Source organism: Haliotis rufescens, unplaced genomic scaffold, assembly GCF_023055435.1.
Source record: "Haliotis rufescens isolate VD_foot unplaced genomic scaffold, xgHalRufe1.0.p SCAF_8, whole genome shotgun sequence".
Lineage (NCBI taxonomy): Eukaryota > Metazoa > Mollusca > Gastropoda > Lepetellida > Haliotidae > Haliotis > Haliotis rufescens.
Window position 1 is genome coordinate 38,117,987 of NW_025964372.1, and position 27,582 is coordinate 38,145,568.

The 27,582-nt window shown below is 40.1% G+C and overlaps 1 protein-coding gene across 1 annotated transcript; it reads left to right on the top strand.

Annotated features, from left to right (window-relative positions):
* Positions 1-13,377: 13,377 nt before the first annotated feature.
* On the top strand, positions 13,378-27,524 carry LOC124138378 (fibroleukin-like). The gene is made up of 3 exons (XM_046504989.2): positions 13,378-13,929; positions 25,522-25,624; positions 25,900-27,524. Exons 1-3 carry the CDS (start codon positions 13,642-13,644, stop codon positions 26,562-26,564), a joined length of 1,056 nt encoding a protein of 351 aa, XP_046360945.2. The 5' UTR covers positions 13,378-13,641; the 3' UTR covers positions 26,565-27,524.
* Positions 27,525-27,582: the final 58 nt, after the last annotated feature.

Consider the following 27,582-nt stretch of genomic DNA (forward strand, 5'->3'; position numbering starts at 1 on the left):
GTACCCCTGTCTGGTGCCAGATAACAAGCACATACTTGTTTATGCAAATCGTGTGAGTGACAGGTGTTACCGGTAGAGCTGGACATACCTACCCTTACGTGATGACCTTGTGTCATCACTAATTTACAGTGATCCATTCAGATATTTGTCAGACCGCCTCCTTGGTCTTGTGGTAGAGCGTCCGCCCGGAGAGCGGAATGTTCGGGGTTCGATCCCCGGCCGCGTCATACCAAAAGACGTTAAAAGATGGTACTTGTTGTTACCCTGTCTGGCGCTCGACATTAAGGAGCTAAAACAAGGACTGGTCGGCTCGGAGTCATTATACTGTGTCTGAGTGGTGTATTCATGTTAAACTTCGGCATGGTATCTCAGTGAGCTAGCACAATAAATCGGCATCAGGCCGGACTAGTACAAGCAGCCACACACACACACACACACACACACACACACACACACACACACACACACGTGCATGCACGTCGCTATATAAGTGCAATAATCTTGGACGCGACGTTAAACCCAATTTCACCTCACCTCAGATATTTGTCCACGTTGTTATGCATGTTACGTGGAATCTGTTTCCTTTAATATTGAAAATTGATATTGCTCTTGCATTGAGAGTTCAACAATTATCATTCACAAGGAAGAGTATCTCAGGCCTAAACCCCATCACAAAGTGCATCACACATTTGCCGTCTGTCTTATTTTGTGACGCAACCAAACAAGCCTCAAAGACATTTTGCAGTAACTGTTCATATGACCTTGTATAATAATTACTAGGGTCAAATTTACTTACGTTTATGGCAGGTTATAAAGACTCTAAAGACACATGTTGTGTCACACATTACATGTCGTATTCTCGAGTTAAACGTATGGCCATAAATCTGTCACATCAATTGCCGTGTACTAGCGTATGTAAATTCGAAAGAAGTTCAGTACTGTATTAAAATGGGTGATTAAGTGAGTGGGTTTTACGACGATGTTACCATTATTACAGCAATATCACGACTGTATACACATAGGGCTTCACTTCTTGTACCAATAGGGGAATCGAAACGGAATCTTCAGCCTGACGAGAGAACAGTGGGCTACCCCTCCACCCCAAAAGTATTGATACGTATACTTGTAACAGCGTATTTCGTAGTCGTAAAGATAACATATTTTTATCAACAGTAGCAGTATGAGATTGGATCTTTAACACTCTTACACCCTTTGGTTTGTTACAGACTGCAGTGAGGGGTTCCACTACAGTTACTATGCCAAACGAGATGGCATCTTCCTGTGTCATCCGAACGGTGCTCCTCGGCCCATCAGAGTACGCTGCCTTATGGTGTGGGGAGGACGAACGTTTCTCACAAACCAGAGGTCAGGAAATGAGAATTTTACCAGAACTTGGGAGGAATACAAGACAGGGTTCGGTAGTCTGTCAGGTGACCACTGGCTAGGCAATGACAATGTACATTACATAACCAGTGGAAGAACGCACGTCCTTCTTGTTGAACTTTGGACACCTGGTAATCACACTGATAAGCGTATTGCACAGCGTTATTACACAAACTTCCTGGTGGGACAGGAAATAGATGCCTACAAGATGACCTTTACATCCAGCTTCACTCACGTGACCTATGTGCTGCATTCAGCATGTCTTGTGAGCGACACGCCCTTCAGTACCCCAGATGTGGACCACTCCGGGGCAGCTGGTGTGACAAAGTCTGGCTTCTGGTTTACCAACCCTCCTGAGTGTAATCCAACAGGGCAGCTGAAACCAACAGACACCTCCTGGGGCGGGGACAAGACTGACGTGTTCTGGAAGGATGGTATTGACGGAGAGGCTGTCAACAGAATCAATCTCTACCTCATACAAGCAACTCTGTGATCTTTGGTCGGGATGCGGAGTCATATAAGTGATATTGCTATTGCTTTGTGCATGCTGGAAAAGAGTTAATTGTTCATCTTTTTTTGTCTGGTTTTCCATTTGAGTAAGGTTCGTTTATAGCACCAGATTTTTATAGACAAAGTTGAACAATTCTTTTGTAAGTCATTGAGTCGAATATATGTGATTGATGATGAAAATGTGCTATAAAGTGTGTCATTAATGTACCTTAATCACTTATTATATTTGTTCATTATTTGGGTTAATCCGTTTAATTAAGAAGGTATCAGATTAGCTGCACACTCAAAGTTAATCTTAACTTTGGAATCTTAAAAGGTAGAAACATGTGTTCTACCCCTACATGTATGTGAAGTGTAATATAGGTTTGCCCTGTACAATTTTTACGTCATGATGACACTATCTATGTTATTTCCTTTTATTAGATTTTCTCCTTTTTGTTCTGGAACATAACTTTTGCCAACCTAGGAACTGACAGGGATTCCCGTTTTTACCAGAAAGGCAATTAAATAATATCCTTTCAATAGTACTAAATAATATTGCATTTTTTCGAGATTTGTTAAAATGTATCAACAATAAATAATTGGGTGAAATTCATGTATGTGCGTAGATCTTACGTTTAAAAGTAGTTGGAAACATACTGAAAATGCATTGGACTTTTCAGGGAGATATAATCTAAAATTGTGAATATTCCTTGTTTCGGGACGGTTCTGCACGAAGATTTGAACAAAAGTGCCACGCAGTGCATCGTCAACGATGGAGGAAATCATTTAAAGCTGGGAGAAAAGGTTGGCAATAATTATTTCTAACTCTACAACTATACCACAGGCATCGATTGACTCCCTAAAGGTTGAATTTTCGGACATTGAGTCAAACGTTATTGCAACTGAACACGTGATATCCAAACATGGAGACGAACTAACCTTTCTACGTAAAGAAGCAGCTGAACACAGAAAAACTCACTCAAGTCGTTCTCAAGGATATCCACGACAGATAGACCAATCTCTTGTTTTTATGGAATCCCAGAAGAACCGCAAAAGAACTCTGAGAGCACTCTAAGAAACTTTATGTTGAAGTCTCTCAAATTTAGCGAAGATCAGATCAACATGATGTACTTCAAATTGTGCATAGGTTACCGAAATCAGAGTGCCAACGCCAGCACAAGCCATTCGCTCCATCTAGTATCTGCACATGTGTTTGGTGCTAAAACGTTTTCGAAGGGAAGTTCTTGCAACATTCAAACAGAACTACCGGCTATGATGAAGAAACAATGGGACAATCCTGGGCCGACAAGCTAACGCCATCCGTGAGCAGGATACGATTTAGACCAGGGTAAGAGTGAGTGAGTGAGTGAGTCGGGTTTAACACCGCTTTTATCAGTATTCCAGATATATCACGGCATGTCAGCTTAATGTGGGACGAAAGCCCGAAGTGATGCAGGTCTTAGACGTTTATTACTTCGGTGAAACCCACGAGCACGGGTATGGTGCTGACAAACCTAGAAATATAATTGGGGCGAACCAGGATTCGAACCCACAATCATAACGTGGTTGTTTAACATTATTATGTCCAACCTAAGGATAAAAAAGCCAGACAAACGTTTTGTACATGTAAACAAATATATCGATGATCAGTGGTGAGACAACATGCATGGACGAGTACACACGCACGTGGTTTTCGTGCAAAGCTCAAATCGCTACCGGAAACACGTGGTGTTCGACAGTAAGGTGCACACGACCGGTGTCTGCGTACTACGTGTCTTTTGTCAACGAACAAAGTGGGCACTTTACCGAAATATTAGTGAGTGAGTGAGTAAGTTGGGTTTAACGCCGCTTTTAACAGTATTCCAGTTATAGCGTGGCGTGTCAGCTTAATGTGGGAGGAAAGCCCGAAGTGATGCAGATCTCAGACTTTTACCACTGCGGTGAAACCCACGAGCACGGGTATGGTGCTGACAAACCTAGAAACATAATGGGGGCGAAGGTTTCTGGCTTGCCCAAGGGACGCAACTCTGCACAGCGAATCGCGGCGCCTTAGACGACTGGGCCACCCGTGCCCCCACCAAATATTAAATATATTTACTTTATGCACGGTAATTCCTACAAATTCATCCGTGTGTATTCACTCACGCGTACTCTCCGTATATATTTGATGCACTTACTTTTTATTGTATTTGTACAATGTTTGTTGCATGTTTGTAAATCAGAAAGATCATCCCTTACATGAATCTATTTTATATCAACCTGCCCCGCATGAAATACGATATCACATTTCAATATGTCAGTAATGTTTAAATGTAGTATCCTTGTTTCCTTGCTGCAATACTATATACATGTATATCATATATGTCATGATCAGTTGTACGATTGTATTACTCAAAATGGATAAAATAAAGATTACATCTTTAAATTGCAGATGTTTAAATGATAATGTAAAGCGAAAAGAAATGTTCAGATTCTAAAAGAGAAAACGTTCCTCTATATATTGTCTTCAATATGTACATTTTACTGAAGATATGGAACAACAAATTTACGAAGACTAGGGATGTAAGAAATTATTTTAGTTCATTCAAAAGTAACTCAAAAGGGGTAGTTATTTTATGTTCCAAGTACTTAGACTATAACCTTGTTGATGTGAATGTTGATGATGATGGAAATATGATTACAATAGAACGTACAATATCTATGGTCCATTGACTATTATCAATATATACGGTCCACGTACTCACGACCCTAGCCTTTATAACAAACTAGATATGCTGATACGTACGGAAGCGTAGTAGGGCCACGGTGAAATTTATTTTTGTCTAAGTATCTCCTACGTAGGACTTATTATCTCCTCCGTAGGACTTAGTATCTTCTTCGTAGGACTTAGTATCTCCTACGTAGGACTAACTATCCCCTACGTAGGACTTAGTATCTCCAACGTAGGACTTAGTATCTCGTACGTAGGACTGACTATCTCATCAGCTTTCAAGGCGAATTTAAATATTAGAAAGTACAGGCAGCTTTAAATTGCTTAAAGTATGACAAGAGCCCAGGTCCCAATGGCTTCACTGCTGAATTCTTAAACATTTTCTGAATTGACATAGGAAAAAATATAATTAGATCGTTAAACATGGCATAGAGAACTGTTGAATTTTGCAAATCCTTGAAGCGAGGACTTGTCATATGTATAACAAAAGACAACAACCCAAAACAGTATTTAACAAATTGGCGACTGATTGCATTGTTGTCAGTCTTACATGATGTTGCATCTATCCCTATATCTAGAAAGATAAAGTCAGTTCTTCATATACTTATTTATTGAGACCAAAAGAGATTTATGTCTCTCATGGCTTTGTTATTAGCGTCAAGTTTATTTCTTGGAGCTGACGTTTTGGAAGTTAAACAATTTTCTTTCACGACTTTCTTGAGAAAGGTTGCAATTTGAAACAGGATGGACACCTTTATGCAAAAGAAGGAAAACGAAAAATGATTACAACCATCTACATACTTGTTTTAATGGATTTCAACTCCTGTAGAGACAACGACATTCTATGATTCACATAACAAGTCAGACATTTCAGTAACTACTACAAATAGAAAATAATTCATTCCCGACAGTGTCAATCAATGTAATGTCATAGTAGACATTTTGTTTTAATGCCTGCATTAGATGGAAATGTGCCTTCAGTTCGTAAACATATTTTCACGAAGACATGCAACCAGTTTTTGTGAGAATGCGTCGGACGCGAACACGCATGTTATCGCATTAGGAGTCTCTTGCCCGGAAAAAATACACTCCACATATTTTGTGCAGTATCATATGACCAAGAAACGTTACCTACCAAAGTTCATATTTCATTTCATATTTCTACGTCAAATAGCAGGCGCTGCCTGGGCCCCATAGCCTATTGAGTTGGCCATGGTAGCAGAATGATGGAGGATACATGTGACGGTGGGTTTTATTCTTTATTTTGTATCACCGGTACAACATGTCTAACCGGAAAGCATGGTATTAAGGGAGGAGCAACTGCGCATGCCCAGCTTTATGCTAATCTAAAACGGAAATGATTCTTCTGAAGCGTACGTAAAATAATTCCACTCTTGGACATTTAAAATAAATGGATCGGACTCGAGTTGCCATTCCAACAACCTTTCCAGGCAAAGTTATGGTCGATGTGGTGTGTTGGACTAAGGAATACCCTCAACCAACAGAGTCCCTCCCTCTGCCGTAACAGAGATGTAACCCACAGCAAACAATTTGCCCAGTTTGGTCGCCTCCAACGACCAGCAATGGGGTGAGGTGGATACTGGTCCCCAAGGGGTAGTGTTGTGGGGAAAAAAACTGCTGAAACATTAGCGTAAATGAAACGAAAGCTTAGTGATCATTTATTTCTGGTTGAGCTGATCCTTAGGGTGTCCAGTTTCACAAATTATTGGCAGATCACCATACCAGTCTATGGTTCACAGAGACTAATATCAACACATGGTGATAACCCTCAAGACAATGCGACACATGTGGAATCAGGATCCCAAGTGACAGAAGCAGGATCGGTATAGTGGTGTATACTAGTAACCTACTTCAGTATGACAAGAAAATATTGGATCCATTTAGATGTGCACGCTTTGTACAAATAAATTTATCTAAAGAAAATGGTCGTCATTATTACTTTGAAGCGTTTAGTAGTGACGCTACTAAAAACAGGTCACATGTGTTATCAATGAAGTGCACAAAGCAGAGACAACATATAGAGAGATGGTGAGCCCTTTTGCAGATGCTCCTATCACCTTTATACCTTTAAGGATTTACATCGGGCAATTTGTTTTTTGTGAACTACATGTTACAATGGTATCCGTTATTTGTCCATATATGTATTCACGGCAAATTACAAATTAAATACATTTTAAAATTTAAAAAAAATATTTTCAGATTTATAAACTATACTTTTCTAAGAAAGAAACGCGATAATAATTTTGCCGGTAAAAGCAAAATTGGCTGACCAAGAGGTGCAAAATGAAGAGGTTTGATGTGTTACAGTGTCAGTGACAAATTTCCCGGATCATAATGATCGCAACAAGGACATGCAAACCATTAGTCGGGAAACGAGTACGATTCGGAAAAACGCACCCAGTGCATTAACAAGTGAGCCATGAACGGTATTAAAAGTGTCAGTGTTTTTGATTGCCTGGCATCTGCGTCAATCGTACAGTGACAGTGCAACAACATGCCAAGATTCACAGTGCTAAAAAACAACGCCATGGGCCGCTTTCAGGCCGGGGAATTCCGATCAGCTGTAGCCAGGGTTTTCATTGTAGCGCCCAGCTCCATCACAAGGCTATGGGATCGGCTTCAACACGTGAATGGCCAAGGTCAGGACGACCAAGAGTAACCACCCCTGCCCCATATCGATGCATCCGACTGCGTCACCTACGTGAAAGGACGACCACAACCACCTCAACCGCATCCACCAAGCCCGGACTGCGCAGAATCTTCGACCAGAACGTACAAAACCGTTTAAGAGCAGCACTTCGTCCTGTTCGACGCGTCATATATAGCCGACAACATCGTCAACAACGACTGCTTTGGTGTCGTCAACAACAGGGTATGGTCTCAACTGCGATGGAGAGATGTCTGGACCAGCGACGAATCAAGAGTTCTCCTCCTTCGAGGTGGGGGAAGAGCATGGGTCTACAGACGTCGGGAAGAACGTTACGCCGAAAATTGCATACAGGAAGTGGACAGGTTTCGTGGAGGTAGCGTTATGATGTGGGCAGGACAGGTTTGGTCCATATCCAGGGCAATCTTACGGCTCGACGATATAAATATGAATTTCTTATACCACACGTCTTCCCAATCGCAGCCAATGGCAACGGTGTGTTCCAGCAGGACAACGCTCGACCTCATACAGCACGCATCACAAGAGCCTGTCTATACAACAACAACGTTGATGTTCTCCCCTTGCCCTCCGGATCCCCGGATTTGAACCCGATAGAGCATCTGTGGGATGAATTGGATAGACCGCTACGCCGACGTCAACCACAACCCCAAACGTTGCAGCAGTTAGCTTTTGCGTTGCAGGCCGATTGGACTACCACTTCCCCAGGATTAGATTCGCATACTCGTCTCTTCCATGGGCAGTAATGTCAGGCCGCTATCGATTCCAACGGGGACATACGCGTTATTGATGGTAGCTGACCTTCAGCCTGAACTTTTTCTATACACCGATAACTGAGATTACTACAATCACCAAGTGTTCTCTCAACAACAGTTTGGCTCAAAACCTTGTACGGTTCCTCGTATAATGTATTTTCTTACACCCACAAGTCTGGCTTTGCGTTTCTTTTTTTAAGAGTATATTTTTAAGTGAGGGAATACCGCATGTAAACAGAGATAGATTAAGCCAATTTAGTCAATTTCAGCCATCAGACTTAGGTCGGTGTTTAATAAAAGTTGTTCTAACACGGCTACAATAGTCAACGCTAAAACGTTCCAAAACATACGTTTAAGACATGTTGACGCAATTCCTATTTTGACTCGTATTTGTGACGGGCGTCACCCTTTTTACAAGAAGCGCTCATATTGTTGCGAACACGTGGTAACATTTCTATCGTACACACATGTTTATGCTAAATAGTCGGAATAGTACACTGCAAAGATATATAGATTGTTACTATGATAATGGAAAGGTTTTGGGAAATATGTCATTTCATGTGCACGTTTAACATATACTAGTATTAGATTATATTGGCACATATACGTTTTGAATGCAAGGCAGATCAATGAGTTGTATGTCATATTTCCTTTCATGGTCATATACAGGCATCAATGCTCAATCAATCCTTATGAAAAACATTGGAAATATTTAGACAGATAATTAATTTCATTTCTGCGGGCGTTCGATATCCCTACAAAATCTGTAAACAAAGTTACAGCTCGTTAAGTTGGACAAAGGATGTTCAGTACATTATAATTAGCAAGGGATATTTAATTGCAAGTTGCCATGAAGACATTTGACGACGAAATGTTACGAGAGAGAGAGATTTCGCGTTAGATACAGTATTTAGATAGTACGAGTGTATTTCAAAACGTTTTTACACATCTGTAATGAAATTGGATGTGGTTAACGTTGAGCAAAGTAAACACAACTATTTCAGAGCATGGCAGAGATTTCTTATTAATATGGAAAGGGTTTTGTGGCTTGTATTTACTTTTATGAACTACAATAATAATGTATTCCTAGATAAGATTCATTTATACCTTTTGCTTGTACTATAACCTCCATAAATTATTTCGGCCTTCATTTTAGGTAACCATATTGAAAGTTGCTTCAGTGAAAGATGCATTAAAAGGCGTTTGTTCATTTTGCAATGTTGCAGAAGAGGCGTAACAGCAAGTCCCTCGCTTGTATTTGAATGATGCAGCAACACTTTGATTCTCTGAACAGGCATGAATATAGCAGGACTATCTTTTTCATAGACATTTTCATAGCACTTTCATACATTTCTGGTGTCATAAGTCGTTGATGCCACAGTACGTGGGCAAACAACAATGATATGTTCACACCTTGTACATCAACGAAACACGTCATGAAAAATAGTATCTTTCAATGCCGATCGTCCGTCAGGTGATAACTGCTGATATAAAACATTATTTGTGCACATCATCGATATTGTGAGGATTTAGCAGTCAGATCGCCTCTGTTCTGGTAATAGAAAAGCAAGATGCATTCGCGCATTTACGCTTAAGCTATTTTCTTTTCTTTTCCTTTTCAAGTAATCAGTGTTTACAGGAGTTGAATACACAATCTTAGTTTTGTGACTATTTGGGTCTGACAATAATAGTTCTTGAAGGTTTTCAAAATAAACTGATTCAACATATTGCTGATGTGAAATTCATCATTGTCAATGATTAAGACAAACAATATAAAATGTAGGTTATTACCAACAGGTGTTCAAAAGTCCGAATGACAGACAGGTTTATTCAGTATTATGGCCATATGCCTGAAGTACAGGGATGTCTGAAATTTTTTTCATGCTCAGTAAATTTATCGTGTATTTAAACACTTTTACTTGGCTATGCACAAACATTTGGCAGCGTTCAGTTTAACCAAGAATTGCTATATTTGAGGTATATTTACCAATACCAAAAAAACTACTATTTCGATGGCAGCATAATATTTTGTTCCCAATATTTCCGAACCATATAGTAATATGAGCGCAATTATAAAATATAAAATGTTGCATGCTGTTGAACATGACATATACTTATTTTGTTTTAGCAATTTATGCATAAACATACATACTTTGAAGCTGAATAGCAAGTTGTTAACAGGCTACTGACCACAATAATTTAGAAGAAAACATGATACCCAAATATTTATAGTAAGTTACAGACTTGAGAGAAGCATTTCCATGAGTCCATTTTTCCCTCTCGGTAACTATGCCACCATTTTAAAAGAGTATTGTATTTGTTTTATTCAAATGTACCTCTAATCCCCATTTCAAAGAAAAGAATTACATTTAGTTACAAGAATACATTTAATTGTTTTTGTACCACTTACTGCAAAAGAAAACATAACAATATCATCAGCAAATAATAGCATGTTAAGTATTGTGTTAGTGAGAACAAGATAAATGCATGGAGGGATAGACGTAGTATTTAAAGTAGTTGTAGCACTTCAGGTGAGCAGAAACTGCCCTGCTAACATTGTGTCCAGGATACTTTTTGCATAAAAATATAATATCAGAAATTTGAAAGGTTTGGTTCGATGATATGTCGGAACAACCTCGATTTAGTTGCCTTGTCTCCACGTACTTGCTATTCAAGTATTCAAGTTAATTACGTCGTCCATCGAATCGTGACAACGTCATAGTTCCAGACAACAAGTACTCAATAACACCTGCAAATCAAAAAACACAAAATGTTTGTCTGGTAGTTCAAGTCATTAACTTAGAGTACAAGAGGCTCTTAAGAATCATTCGCTTTCCAGTTCGAACTTTTAAATCCACCCATTTAAACACTTTGAACACGAAAATATTTTTTCATATTGTTTGTTACACTATGGGCTGTCATCAATCGAATATTGTATAGCAAGCGCCACAATAGGCACAGTTCAGTGATGTTTACAATGCTCTCTATATCGGCAAACCAGAATGCAAAGAGTGTTCATGCTGAATGCTAAGTTATGGGCATTTACAACTTTGGTCTCCCAACGACAGTTGTATTGACAAACTAGGAAGTTAATCATGGCGCAGCTGGGATTCAACCAGAGCACAAACCCCACATAATCAGTGGATCCTGGAATGGCGGAAGGGCTCAACTCTTGCCAGTGAATTGTGACGCAATAGACCAATGGTTCAGCCCAACAGACCAAGTATGAGCTCTAACGGCTCTTACTATGGCCTTACCACAGTTAATGCATGCTACCTACTCATGTACACGTGTTTAGAAATGCTGGAAAGACAGACTGAGGTAGTATAAGTGTGTAAGAAACCTCAGCTATGATATTAGATCACTGCCCTCACCTTGGTAGATTCACTGCCCTACACATATGGAGGAACAAGAATCTGTCGCCATGGAGTAAACCAAGCACCAGACTCAGTCTCTAATAAATGACAATGAAGTGTTTCTATTTCTTTCCTTTCTGTTTATTTCTTTATGGTTATTGAATTACCCATCCTTGAAGACTGTCGTGCCAGTCGATGGTCTAATCGCTGGGACAGTAATGCAAGTACCACCAACGCTCTGAAACATGTATGTTATCTTATATCGCACTGAAGAAGCCGGTACTAAAAGTAATGTCGGAGCGCTAGAAAAAGTCTTTTTGCCCGTTAAAACAAGATAGGATGTTTCATGGACTGTTGCTATGGCAATATCGAGTAACTACCGATCTACATATCTGTGGGTAGCAGTATTTGAGTCACAAGGAACCCTATCGACAACTTTACAGAGGAAAACTTCGAACGAAAAGTTCAGATTTCCAATGTCCAATGAGGGAGGTCTTAAACGGACAATAGAAATAAGCGCGTGTGACTCGGTTAATAATAATAAGAAGAAGAAGAAGAAGAGGAGGAAGAAGAAAAATCATCCCTCCATCGTTTATATTTACCAATTACAATGGGAGGGCGTGTTTTGATAAACGTGTAGGTTCGTCATGATAGAATTGTATTGTGCACTTTTGCACACATTTATTTGTATGATGATCCTCTTGTGAAGCCTGTCAAGACTCATGATGAAAACAAGGCATTCAACAGTTTCCTTAAACGAGTCAAGTATGTGGAACACCATCTCGATGTCAATGTTGATTTTGTTGATGATTTTGTATGATGGTACAGAAATGAGTGTCAACCAAGCATCGAATCAAATCGGCCCAGACTCAGTTTTTCAAGGAGAGGCTTTCTGAACGACCACTGCATCGAAATTCTTTGCAGTTTATGTCCCTTCGATCAAGTCGGCTGGCCTGAAAAGTGAAAAACAAGGCTTACTGTTTGCAGCTCAGGACCAGTCACTTCCCACTCGAAACCGTCAATATGTGTCTTTGCATCAAAATGTAAATATGAAATGTAGTGAATTTAATGAGACTGTCCAACACATTGTCACTGGATGCCCAGTTTTGGCACAAACACAGTATTTTAAGCGACATGATCTAGTGGTTCGATCATTATATTACCGTCTTCACCATGTTTGTGGTTTTGACATAGAGGTCCATCCATGGTACGACCCAGGATATGTAGAGGACGTCATGGAAATTGATAAATACAAAATTCTATGGAATAGGCCCGTATACAGCCTCAGACCTAATCTTGGCCTTTTCATAAACCCAATGAAATCCTTTATATCAATGAACTTTCTGTCCTGTTTGTCACTAATGTGATTGCGTAAAAATATGGCAAATGTGTCAAGACTCCCCATTGTTCTCAGTGCCTTAGGTTTGATACCTCCTAATCTGTTGACAGTTGTTTTGTTCTTTCAACAATATCAATCGTTTTCTTAAAATCATCAAACAAACAATAAATTGCACCTCCCTTTTCCTTATATATTTATGTACTAATGCCTGAAGAACAAATATAGAATCATTTGGGACCCTCTTTAAACGTCATAATGTGAAATTTTAAAGTTCAAGCAAAGGAATGAATCTTGTTTTAATTACTGATGTCAGATTTTCCCCGCTTTTATATATACTTCTGTAACGTCATACCTTTTTGCAACATAATGACGGCGGGACGTCATAATAAGGACGATAGGTGTTTAGTCTTACAAAGTTGCTGTGCTGCATGCTTTCATACGCGTCGCGTGAAGTTATTATGGTGTTAAACATTGTATGAGCATACACAGCACCATACTTTGTTTATAGGTTGTTGTCGGTGATATCGTAATTAAGATCCTAGCAACTCAAAACATAGGGGCTGAACCCGTGGCGCTTCACGCAATAGAAGTATTCGTGTTCTGTATGATCATGGTAGAATGAAGATAAACAGGCTCCGCCTTCAATTCAGCGCTGTAAAATCGACAGATAACGTAGCTCCACATTGACAACACAGCATGTTTATCTCCAAGATATTTCACTGGAGTGTTTCTTTTTCCCCATTTGAACAGCCAATACCTGTTCATTGAGTAAACAATTGGATGTGCGTATTGGCTGAATCGTTTAAAGCCACAGAGCGTCTCCTGCATTGAACGCAGTACAGTCGGGACATATTGAGTTTGATGGTTGCACGTATAAAGGACAGGATTGAGCTTACAGAAATATATACGACGTGGCTGGAATGTCTCTAAAGAAATTATTCCCAAGTTACTTTCTTCTCTCCGCCGTCCTCTCTGCGGTCGCTGCTGAACTTGTGATGAAAGGATTCAAGAGATTGATGACGTGTGATGACGTAACTAAGACAACGTCAGTGACGGTACTGACGAAGAGTGAGTGTGCTGTGAAATGTGCCCGACAAGACTCGTGTAAATCATTTTCGGTTACAACAACAGCGCCGCGACTCTGCTACCTGCACAGTGTCTACCTGAAGGCCGGCGTGTGTGAAGAACACTACAGACACTATAACGACGTGAGTAGTCCTTATACATATCACACAGAATATAGATCCTTGTTGTTTTATGGGGATTTGTTGGTCACAATGGTTAATGTTTTTTGGGACGGTATCGTTCACTTTGGCTTAAACCATTATTATGTTGATATTTTGATATTCGAAAGATCTGCTCATATCTATCCGACCCAATCTCATAACTTTCTAGCCCTATCGAGTATCTCTATCTGCCCAACACTGTCTAGTATCTCATATCTATCCAACCATGTGTCTTGTCTCATATCTGCCGACCCCTGTGTCGTATCTCATATCTGCCCAACACTGTCTAGTATCTCATATCTATCCAACCATGTGTCTTGTCTCATATCTGCCGACCCCTGTGTCGTATCTCATATCTGCCGACCCCTTTGTCGTATCTCATATCTATCCAACCATGTGTCTTGTCTCATATCTGCCGACCCCTGTGTCGTATCTCATATCTGCCCAACACTGTCTAGTATCTCATATCTATCCAACCATGTGTCTTGTCTCATATCTGCCGACCCCTGTGTCGTATCTCATATCTGCCCAACACTGTCTAGTATCTCATATCTATCCAACCATGTGTCTTGTCTCATATCTGCCGACCCCTGTGTCGTATCTCATATCTGCCCAACACTGTCTAGTATCTCATATCTATCCAACCATGTGTCTTGTCTCATATCTGCCGACCCCTGTGTCGTATCTCATATCTGCCCAACACTGTCTAGTATCTCATATCTATCAAACCATGTGTCTTGTCTCATATCTGCCGACCCCTGTGTCGTATCTCAAATATGTCCAACACGTCAGTAGTCCTTGCACATTTACACAGAGTATCGGCCTTTGGTCTTTGATAAGGAAGCGTTGGGTCACAATGGTTATTGCGGATATGACGCACCTTAATTAAGACTTAAGACGCAGCAGTCACCTCTTTACATATGACACAGGATAAGAGCTCTTTGGTTGGTCATAACATCTGGTCCGTGTGGAAAGACCCTTACAGAAATTACAGGTTGGTGAGTCATATTATATCTTACAATTAAACCGCCCGGAGAGCGGAAGGTCCGGGGTTCGATCCCCGACCGCGTCATACCAAAAGACGTAAAAAGATGGTACTTGTTGTTACCCTGTCTGGCGCTCGGCAGTAAGGGGCTAAAACAAGGACTGGTCGGCTCGGAGTCAGTATACTGTGTCTGAGTGGGGTATTCATGTTAAACTGCGGCATGGTATCTCAGTGTGCTAGCTCTTTAAATCGGCATCAGTCCGGACTAGTACAAGCAGCCACACAAACACATACACGTACATGCACGTCGCTATATAAGTGCAATAATCTTGGACGCGACGTTAAACCTCATTTCACCTCACCTTACAATTAAAAGGTCCTAGGTGCCAAACTGGGGATTGGCTATTGCTTGTGTGGTATTAAAATGACGTGAAGCTTGGGTAAAAAGATCTCTCTTATCATTCCTTACGACGAAGTGTTCACAAGGACGTGCATGGTGGATCCTCATTCTGAGCACGACGGTTATATGTGCATGGGCGGATACAGCTTTTTGGAAAAAGGGGGGTGCACAATTAAGATCTATTTATTGTCTTTGGTGGTAATTTATACAGAAATAAAGATTTTTTTCGAAATAAAAAGGGGTGTATGTGTCAGTTGGTACTCATCCATGAGGATGATCTGACATCTACAATAATCTAAAATTTCGCCTTTTGTTGTGGCACTTCACACGTCTCGGCCACATATCACCCGGTATTCAAGCAATGGCCTGAGACATCTCAGATAGCGTGAACTAGATATTTTACAGTGTTGCCCTCATGTTGGGAACACGGTTTGATAAATTATGTGCAACTATGTCCTTCTATGCCAGTGTTATGCTCATCAAATGAAATATTTCCAAAATCCTTTCCATGATCATAATATACATCTGCACATTGTCATATTCCGAATATATGATAAACATATGTGCATGAATCATTATCAAAGAGATTATACCAGCTGTACGCGAAAAGGTTTACGTGTCCTGTCCTACCGGTGACATCGTCACAAACACATGCAAAGGCAAGTCAACTAAAAAGACGGCAGCTTCATGGCCACATGACATTGTCTACTATGAAACTGTTTAGAAGCCTTTACTGTTAAAACTCTAATCAAAACGCCTTTGATCAAAATCAGTCTGATGACTGACACTGATTAATTTGCCTTGTGCAGTCACCACTTGTATTTTTTCCTTGCCTGAAGCATGTCATGCATTCAAGGAACAACATTTGTGAAAGTTTTTGCAAAGCATGACATTGAAACAGATAACAGTGTATTTATTGAACATATGACTCGACTTGATGCTTGGCACTCTCGATGTAATTTATACACCTGCCATAAGACGGTGGCCTATGAACAATCGAATCTGGACCTTCGAGTCGGGGTCTTCCGATTAGTTTCACGAGCTATGATCCACATGGTCGGAGTACGGCGTAACACGTAACACGGTCAACCAAGCCACCAGACCCGACATGACGTATCTGTATCTTACGAATCAGATTACTCAACAAATCAGAGTACGATGCTTGTCCGTTTGTAGCCCCTGCCAAATAAGTGTGAGTGAGTGAGTGAGTGAGGTTTTACGCCGCTTTTAGCAGTATTCCAGCAATATCACGGCGGGGGACACCAGAAATGGGCTTCACACATTGTACCCATGTCGGGAATCGAACCCGGGTATTCGGCGTGACGAGCTCATGCTTTAACCACTAGGCTACCCGACCGCCCCGCCAAATAAGAAGCAACTTTGGCTTCACGCGTCCACGCAAATACAGGTCCATTTTAGTGAGTGAGTAAGTTAGTTACAATTTTACATCGCATCGGCAATATTGCAGCATATCGCGATGAGAACAATTCAATCATTTCTAAATTCATTTAAACTCCATCATCCGATCCTTGGTTGATAGGCTAGTAGTACACGGACAATGTAATTGTCTTAAATGACAACCAACAAGAAATCCAGCGCCAGTGCCATATGGGCTGGAAAAGGAAAACAAACGATTCCTCTTAATGGCAAAGGTCATTTAAAAATGACAAATGTTTCATCGAAACATAAAACCTCCGGGTGGGAGGGTAGGTAAATAAACAGACTGAGAAATTCAGTCGTGTTTATTTCTTACGGTAACAGTAATACGGCATGATAAATATCACAGATCAAACAGTATTATTTTAGATACATAGTGGTATCAATTAAAAATAGGACATAAACCACCAGCAAACAAAGTTAGACCCTTTTATTAGGGATCATGGGGATTTACATTATCCCTTCTACCTGCGTGATCCCCCAGCAGGATTTATGCAATAACTTTGGTCACCAGTGGCTGTACGTTATGCTAGCCGATATTAAAATGACACTGTTATATGGCTGTGTATTTTATTGTTAAACAATGATTGTAACTGTGTTACAGTGTTCCTGTTAAGATTCGGTAGACACTCATTGCATTGTGTTTGGACATTGATAAGTCGTCAGGAGTGTGGTACTATTTAAATGTTAGCAGTCGTCAGGAATTTGCTATATTTAGATGCTCGTGTGGTGTGTAAACTTCCTGTCCTGTGTACCGCGTACCGTGTAGTCTGTTATGGAAAGAAGTGGAATATATATTCTTTGTTGTGAGGGCACTGTGTAGAAATTTCCAGCAGCTAGGTAGAATGTATAATAGGAGACGAGAGCGTGTTTACGCATCTCTCGGGCATTTCATCACATCGAAACCAGCTTTCTGAGGATCACTCATCATCCCTGATTCCCTGCCTTGCCCATCGCGGAAGCTTGACCACTGTCGCCGCTGTATTTTTTTATTTGATACCACTGCCATCATGTTACCGACCACCATTGACTATTGTACTACCATTCTATTGTGTACTGCCATTGTAATTGTTGTGCAGTAATTAGTGTTGATTTGTAAACTTTGTTAATTTGTTATACATTTGTTGATTGTATGGCACTTGTTGGTTGTTGGTTTTGGTTTCACAAAAAGTTCTTTTACGAACAGATTTCTGAGTTTACATATTGTTTCAATTTGGGACTCGACACAAAATAATCAAAGTTCTACACCGCTAGTCAATATTCATACTTTGATTGAGAATGGATTTACTTGTCACTGGCAAGAGTACAATACTTTTGCACGACTCTAAACCCCCGAGTGGCACCACCATCATAATGTACGACCAGCAATGGGATGCTCGGGACCCATTCTACCAATTCTATTCCAACGGGCGTGTTTGTGATGAAAGTCACCGGTGGGGCAGGATACGCTCACCTTTACAAAAAATCCTGGTATCATCATTTTTGTATAGTGATTCCTAAACACATACTCCTGAAATCAACGGAATCATACAATCGACTCTATTCTAAATAGGTAAAGGGTTTTGTCGCTTTTATTCAGCTGGGCCGCCTCCGTGGTCTAGTGGTAGAGCGTCCGCCCGGAGAGCGGAAGGTCCTTGGTTCGATCCCCGGCCCCATACCAAAAGACGTTAAAATATGGTACTTGTTGTTACCCTGTCTGGCGCTCGGCATTAAGGGGCTTAAACAAGGACTGGTCGGCTCGGAGTCAGTATACTGTGTCTGAGTGGGGTATTCATGTTAAACTGCGGCATGGTATCTCAGTGAGCTAGCTCTATAAATCGGCATCGGTCCGGACTAGTACAAGCAGCCACACAAACACACACACGTACATGCACGTCGCTATATAAGTGCAATTATCTTGGACGCAACGTTAAACCCCATTTCACCTCACCCACCTCACCTTTATTCAGCTGCTCCATGTTAACTGTCTTTGACTATTTGACTTTGCAACGTCATATGGTGGGGGCATTGCTGGGTACGGCGTTTTATGGCCAATTGTGGCGGATGTTTCCAGTGGAGCAGGACATGCTTACCCTTTTTGAGCACACAAGGTGTCATCACTGATTTTCAGGGATCCATGTATTTATTTTTCTTCCCTGTTTTTCCTTTTACGCCAATGGATTCTCGGCAGATAATACTGACTGATTATTCTCTGGCGTTGACTTTTATATTCCGCAGCACTTTTCATTTATTTCCCCGCTTCTTGGCCTCACATGCAATGTGCGTGCGACCATCTGGAGAAACAAAGTATTTTTCTACTTTTCACCAGGTCTCGGTGGTGTCGTATATTTTCATCAAAACGAGAGCAATATCAAGATATTGCACTTTGTCAGTGCCTAAATTATTAATAAAATGAAGTATAAGGCATCTTATTCACAATGGCATAATACATTTCACCTGATATCAGCAAGTATTTCTTGCTTATTCGAGTTGTTTCGGATATTTAAAGAAAATTGTAATTGGCGCTCTTTTCTGAAATTTCAATAACTACCAATTTCATATTATACAGTGTATCTTCATATCCGTGATTAACAATTGTGAGGGCGGTCGGGTAGCCAAGTGGTTAAACCTTCGCTCGTCACGCCAGAGATTCGGGTTCGATTCCCGACATTTCTGGTGTCCCCCGCCGTGATATTGCTGGAATATTGCTAAAAGCGGCGTAAAACCATACTCACTCACTCACTAACAATAATGAATCTAACAAGCTTCCATTTGAAATGTTACATAGAAACATGGACTGTGCATATAACGAACATCAAACATGTACACCCACATATACAATTTGTAATAGGAAGGTGATTGTATATGTTGACAGCGAAGAAGTAATTAAATAATCACAGCCACTAAGACATTAACATTCAACACATGATATGAACTACTGTTTTTTATGTTTTATACGTTGTCAAACTTCCACAGATCGGTAATCGTAACTGTTAAAATCATATCTGCATCATGCTTGTAAACATCTACTTTGTTTTGCTCAATTCAACTTAAAGTGAATAATTTCCCTAACAAAATATATTTTTCTTTATTTCGACTACCAATGTAAGCTGATACGAAAGTAAATAGGGTTACGTGTCAATTCCCGAATTGAAAACAATATGTAAATCCCAGAAATATGTACGTAAAAAAACATAGTGTGAAGCCAACAAACAAACAACAAGTGGTATACAATTAACAATTGCATTAAAAAATTAACTGGGTTTACAAATCAATACAAATTACTGCACATCAATGAAAATGGCATTACACAATAGAGCGGGAGTACACCATTCAATGAATACAGTGGAGATACAAAAATGCAGTGGTGATAGCAAAAGTCAGTGATAATAGTATATTGATGTATTCTCAGATGAAAACGTGTGAGAGATACGTAAGCAAACGTTGGCTCCTAATATAATACTGGAGCGTTATGTTATGATGTTATGATCTTTATTGGATTAGAATGTGTCATTAATGCTAATAGGAACAATGGAACGCTCATTATACTAATTCACTACTGGAAATTTCTACACAGTGCCCTCACCTTTCTAGCGGCACTAGAACATTACAGAATATTCCACTTCGTTCCTGGTTTACACGCCAATCTAGAATCTGAATATAGTAACTTCCTGATTACTGTTTACATGTTACAGTACTACATTGCTGACGACTAATCACTGCCCGAAAAAAATACACTGCCATATGACAATACGTGCAACTAGGTATTTATCAGATAGACCATACGCTTAACTACAATAAATATATTATCCCGCATCTGCACAACCAAAACTAGTTTCTCATTTCTGTCCAATCCTATCGAGAATCTCATATCTGCCCTACTCTGTTGTGTATCTTACATCTGCCCAACCATCTTTAGTATCTCATATCTGTCCTTTCCTATCAAGTGTCATATATCTTTCAAACCCTATCTTGTTCCATATTTAGCCACAATATACAAACATAGTTGTATTGTGGCAGCTTAGATAAATATATAAATCACAAAAACAAAAACAGATCATTGTGTCGTTTGGGCTCTGATGTTGACATTGCATGGGAACTAGTTGCTTTAATAATGCTACCAGTGATACAACACAGGATGTCAAGTATTTTCAAGGATATATGGGCGCTTCCGCCATCAATAATACAAATACAATTATTCTAAACAAAGAGACCAGGTCCATTATTGTGTTTAAAATCCATATTTGAATCAGTTGTATGTACTGTAGGATCACACATTTGTAAGATCAATAATGTAATTATGTATAGGTTAGAATGCCGTTTCTTTACGGGCCACAAGAAGAGAGGGACCCGTTGAATGTCTTTCAGAGTGGTTCAAGTCAGTGCGTGATGTTATCATTGGTAGAATGCACAAAGTTGAAAAGCGGAATTGGAATAAACTCATTCTGTCCCAGCCAGCTGCCATCCAAAGTCTGACTTCCCCACATGAAAAGTGTGTAGTTGTTCCCACTGACAAGGCCTCAAATAACATAACCATTATCTGTAAGCATCACTACATTAATTTTTTATCAAAGATAAAACAATGACAGATAAATGACATATCAAATAATGCCACTTATAAAGCCAGTATGTTCCAAATCTTCCAAAACCATGCATCATGATCAGTACTATCTACTTTTGACTTGTCTCTAAAAGCTGAAGACATGTCCAATCCCCTTTGTACTGGAGGGGCGGTCGGGTAGCCTAGTGGTTAAAGCGTTCGCTCGTCACGCCGAAGACCCGGGTTCGATTCCCGACATGGGTACAATGTGTGAAGCCCGTTTCTGGTGTCCCCCGCCGCGATATTGATGGAATATTGCTAAAAGCGGCGTAAAACCATACTCACTCGCTTACTCACTTTGAACTGGATTCCAAAGCTACATAAAAATCCGCACAAAGAGAGATATATTGCTTGGTCCAAATAATGTACCACCAAATCCCTTTCTAAAAGACTTACCATAATCCTTATTACAATCAAGGAAGGGCATTCTTTATATTCACAGAAAATATTAAAGACAATTGGAATTGATACCAGAGATACAGTTACGTATCAATATTCAGAGGTTCAGAATTTTTTTTAAAACATGACAGTAAATGCCATCTGAAGTTTACTGAGTAAACAATATGTGAAATGCTGGACTTCGTCACTGATAACATGTTCGTTGGTTGGTTGGTTGGTTTGTTGTTTTACGCCGCACTCAGCAATATTTCAGCTATATGACGGCGGTCTGTAAATAATCGAATCTGGACCAGACAATCCAGTGATTGACATCATGAACATCGATCCACGCAATTGGGATCGATGATCATGACATGCATCAACCAAGTCAGCGAGCCTGACCACTCGATCCCGTTAGTCGCCTTTTACGACAAGCATAGTCGCCTTTTACGGCAAGCATGGGTTGCTGAAAACCTATTCTACCCCGGACCTTCACGGGTCGATAACATGTATTATTTGGGGCTAAGACATTTAGGCAAGAAGTAGACATCCCCATGGGCACCATACAGCTGGCAAGTAGTGCTCCCCTTTGGAATTGAATATTTCTGGCAAGTAGTGCTCCCCTTTGGAATTGAATATTTCTGACTCAAAATGTCTGGGACAAGGTAAGTCAAAACAAGGTAATTTTGTCAAGAAGTTTAACTTAAGCTTCAAATATATCGATGATCTGATATCGTTCAATATTAGTCACATGGCCAATTACCTTCCACTGATTTACCCGCCTGAACTAGAAATAAAGGAGATCAGTGACAACTTACGAATAACTACGTAAAACGTTATTTTTATCATGATCACATAAAAATATCAAGATACTGATTTTGTGAAATTATCTACCTTCACTTAAAGTCTTTGAACAGCATAAAAAAATAACAAACACAAAGCATTAACTAAGACGTGAATTTAAGTATGTAGATACTTGATGGAGAAAGACTCTAATTAGGCCCTGAGGCTTTGTAAAATCATTACTGAGAAAATCAAATCCAGTGTCTTCATATCGACTTCAAACTTTTTGCATGCTGAAAGATCCCACAACAATATAATGTTAACAAATAAAAATAATTGCACGTCGATATCCCAATTCTGTTTAGAGAGGATCAATCTATGGGTAACTTAGACCAACACAGTCAACACAACATGTTTGTCTGCTGAGTATCAGGATATTCCGTTCAGTCGAAATAGTATTACCAGTAGGTGAGTGAGTATGTATAAATGCTGCAATATGCCAGCCTTGTCCAGACAGAGAATACCCCAGTGGGCTTCTCACGATGTACCTATGCTGTATATTGAACGCGGATCTATGACGTGACAAGATAGCACACGAACTCCATGGCTCCCCCACCACCAAATAATATTTTGCTTTAAGCGACAGAGAGAATCGACGGAACCCTTCTACACATTCTCAATTCAGTTTCATGCTTTTACTTTATTATGTTTGCTTATATGAACCTGCATTTTAAAATCACATTTTCGATTACATCTCGGATATTAAACGTAAGTGTCATGAAATATCACGATGATGAATAAGCGAAGGCAGCTACGTGTGTGCTAATACTTATAAAGTGCAACAAGCAATTCCGCCGTTGAGGAATATTACTTACAGTAATGACAAAAATTACAAAGTGCGATGTTTAAGAAATATGAATTTTTCTGGCGATAAACATCACCATTGAGTTTTGATCGCATTGTTAGTATCCGGGTAATCTTCGGCAGTAAGGTGACTATATTTAGGCTATATTTAGCAGCGTTTAATTGATGCGAAATATGGGGACATCATAGATCAGAGGTAGTAGAAAGGGTCCAATATCTAGCATGTAAATATGATCTTGGTACAGGAATTAACACTCACGATGTTATGACTTCAGTAGGGGAATGTGGACGGTACCCATCGTTCATAAATAGTTCGAATTCGGTGAAATGCATTAAATAGTGACTAAAACCACTATCTATGCGACCTGATAGATTTAAACTGATCCTGTACTGTGTTGTATGCACTTTGTGTTGTTGGGCCTATGGCTTTTCATACAACAAACATTTGAATTTGAAAATTGACTGAAATGACGTGTAGATAAACCTTCCATACACAGTCATAAATTCTTTCTTTCCATCTCATTCACTTAAAGTAAAGACCCTGAATTTGTTTCAAATAACTTATTTATTGTACTCTACCCAAATAGTCAAATAAATTTTATCTGAACACACAGAATTCACATTGTCACAGCAAAACCAAACCAAACCACAGCCATTCCAAATGTTCATGTAGGGTTCATCATAATTCAGAATCACAATACACTTCAAATCACAAATGAAATCTTCAAACTTTGCCGAATAAGACAAAGTCACATGCTGACATCAACAATGTTAAGGACCGCCTCCGTGGTCTAGTGGAAGAGCGTCCGCCCGGAGAGTTGAAGGTCTGGGGTTCGATCCCCGGCCGCGTCATAACAAAAGACGTCAAAAGATGGTACTTGTTGTTACCCTGTCTGGCGCTCGGCATCAAGGGACTTAAACAAGGACTTGTCGGTTCGGAGTCAGTATACTGTGTCTGAGTGGGGTATTCATGTTAAACTGCGGCATGGTATCTCAGTGAGCTAGCACTATAAATCGGCATCAGTCCCGACTCGTACAAGCAGCCACACATACAAACACAGACACGTGCATGCACGTCGCTATATAAGTGCAATAATCTTGGACGCGACGTTAAACCCAATTTCACCTCACCTCACAATGTTAAGAGAAGGTTATCAAAAGTCACAAAATGCCAACAGCGAACAGTCACTTCCACACCAGCGAAGACATCAACAGATAGTCATTTTCCAGGCACAAAGAAAACAACCACATAACAACGCGAACACAAGAATGTGCACACAATGCTGGCAATGTTAATCAGAATCTCACACCAACTGTAGGTCTCGAGAAAACGAGGAAAGAGCAGCTCCAATGGTGTATCGCATTCCGAGGGTGTTGTGACTTCACTACATAGAGTCACCTGATGAAGTCATGTCCAAAAAGACACGGGTCTTTATATACATCAGCCCCACGTCCGGCGCCAAAATGTCGCAGGAACAACAAAGATCATGCTCTGGATGATGTGTGGATTATTGTGTCGACAGACCTGTGAATACAACATATTAAATGTTATATATATGGAAAATTGTGCCGACATGGTGTCTCTCTCATAGACCATGTTTTATTGAAACCATTAGTTATCAACAATATATCATAATACACCATGTTGGTTCAGAAAAAGCAACTATATTCTATATCAGGCAATTCTAAATGCAAACTACTGCCTCTACAGGTGACACAAATGAAGATTAATAAAAAAACAGATTTGCAACAGATTTAGCCTGCAACACATATGGTCGTTATACAAATCAAATAAGTAGTAGTAGTAGTAGTAGTAGTAGTAGTAGTAGTAGTAGTAGTAGTAGTAGTAGTAGGAGTAGTATTAGTAGCAGTAGTGTAAATACTGCAGATGCGACCATAAAACTCACGCACTCACATAAGAACCCACATCCTATTTGAAAATATGTACTTTGGATGTGTCTGCCACTTTGAAGACAACATGATGTCAAAATAAAGATGTGCATGGTTTCCCAGATTCAGGCTTCGCTCTGACAATGTTGTAACGTGATTCTTCGCGTATAAATTGCAGTGTATGTCATAGATCGTGTTGAAGTCTAAGTTTTTTTGGCTTTTTTTAACTTCTAATTGAATGTATCTTGTCATTCATAGCTTGACAACCCTTGTTTTCACGGTGGAGACTATGACGTGTCAAACAACACCTGCGTCTGTTACGGCGGCTACGTTGGCGACCTGTGCGAAAGGCTCATGCAAGGTACGTCCTGGGTAAAGTCAGTTTCAGAATCATTGGTGAGAGAATCACAGTAAAGTAGCCTAACACAACCCGCAGTATTGCATGTCATCAGTATACAGGATAACTATGTCCTACCATGTAATACTAGAAATACCAGCACTCAAATCCGCACCATTTGTTCAAAGCGACTGTGTCCCGCTGTCTTGTGAGATGTCTACACGATGTGACAAGATTTATTAAAAATTATGATTGGATTTAAGACTTAACTAATACCATACACTTTGGTTTTCTTGTAGACTGCAGTGAGGGGTTCCTCTATAGTTACTATGCCAGTCAAGATGCTAACTTCCTGTGCCATCCAAACGGTGCTCCTAAACCGATCAAGGTGCACTGTCTCATGACGTGGGGGGGAAGAACACTACTCACGACCCAGGCTTCAGGAAATGAGAATTTTACCAGAACGTGGGAGGAGTACAAGACAGGGTTCGGTAGGATGTCAGGTGACCACTGGCTAGGAAATGACAATATACATTACATAACTAGTGGTAGAACACACTATCTTCTTCTTGAACTTTGGACACCCGGTTCAGACATCGATAATCAAATAGAGCAGCGGTTATACGTGGACTTCCTGGTAGGGCCTGAAGTAGACGACTACATGATGACCTTTTCCTCAGCTTTTCCAAACCCACAATGGGTGCAGCTTCCTGAAGAGTGTCTTGTGCGCGACACGCCCTTCAGTACCCCAGATGTGGACCACTCCGGGGCAGCTGGTGTGACACAGTCTGGCTTCTGGTTTACAAACCCTCCTGAGTGTAATCCAACAGGGCAGCTGAAACCCAAAGACATCTTCTGGCGCGGGGACAAGACTGACCTGTTCTGGAAGGATAGTATTGACGGCGAGGCTGTCAACAAGATCAATGTCTTTATGCTCAGTGGCCATCCAAGTGACCATGGGTGATCCTGTTACAGGTCCGCCAAGTACCTGCATTGATGCTTTCATTCCAGTCAAGTAAAGTCATACGATGTATACATCCTTTTAAAAGCTGGTTTGTCTTCGACTAAAACCGTGAAAGCTTCGAGTAACTGAAATATCATGATGATTCCAATGAATTAGTTTAGAGAAATCACCAAACTCCAGATGGTGACACATGCCTAAGAGTGTCTCACTGTGTCATTACCTTTGTAATATTGTAAATATTGATTACTACAAACGTTATCAGTTACGTTGACCCAACATTGTTAAAAACACAGCACCAAGTAGGAGAAGCTGTCAGTTAACAGTGGCGCCACTTAAAAAATTTTTCGAAATGTTGTAAATATGTTAGACCAACGTAAGGATTCAAACGGCGAGATTGCCAATCATTGCCAGCGTTGGGCCAACATCTGAATGTAATCTGGAAGCCAACAGGCGACAGGTTTATTCGATCTATGACGACACAGTAGACACAAATTATGGCTAACAACTTCTTGATATACTAGAAAAGCAACGGTTTGGAATACACCCTGAGAGCGCTGTCAACAAGACTTATTTATAACACTTTATGTAATAATTGCAGACTGTGATTGGATTATTCTCTAACCATATTGATATGTCAAACAATCGCAAATTTGAGTGTTACAGGTAACTGAAATACTCACAAAAATTGAATAATTTATCCTGAAGGTCTTCGCAAACCTTGTGTTGAGTCTTTGTTGGACCTTTTCATTATTTAAAGAAAATTTTACTTTCTCAATAGTAATTTCAATTGGATTCTGCGATCGTTTTCGACACATATACTTTCATGAACATTACGTCTGATTTCTTGTTTGTTGAAACTGTAAATAACGTCAAAACAACCTCCTTTCTTCTGAGCTTTTCTTGCATGATTATTAACGATGATTCGTTTATTTATTTCTCCTAATAAAGCTTAAACCGTCACTTCTTTGTTCATGACTGTTTGGGGACTCCTGGTATTGAGGGGACGGGTTAGAAATAA

Bases quoted from the DNA above. Each gene is read 5' to 3' on its own strand.
- LOC124138378 (XM_046504989.2), top strand. From the start codon at position 13,642: ATGTCTCTAAAGAAATTATTCCCAAGTTACTTTCTTCTCTCCGCCGTC. The intron at 13,930-25,521 runs GTGAGTAGTCCT...TGTCATTCATAG, and splicing joins ACTACAGACACTATAACGAC to CTTGACAACCCTTGTTTTCA. The intron at 25,625-25,899 runs GTACGTCCTGGG...GTTTTCTTGTAG, and splicing joins GTGCGAAAGGCTCATGCAAG to ACTGCAGTGAGGGGTTCCTC.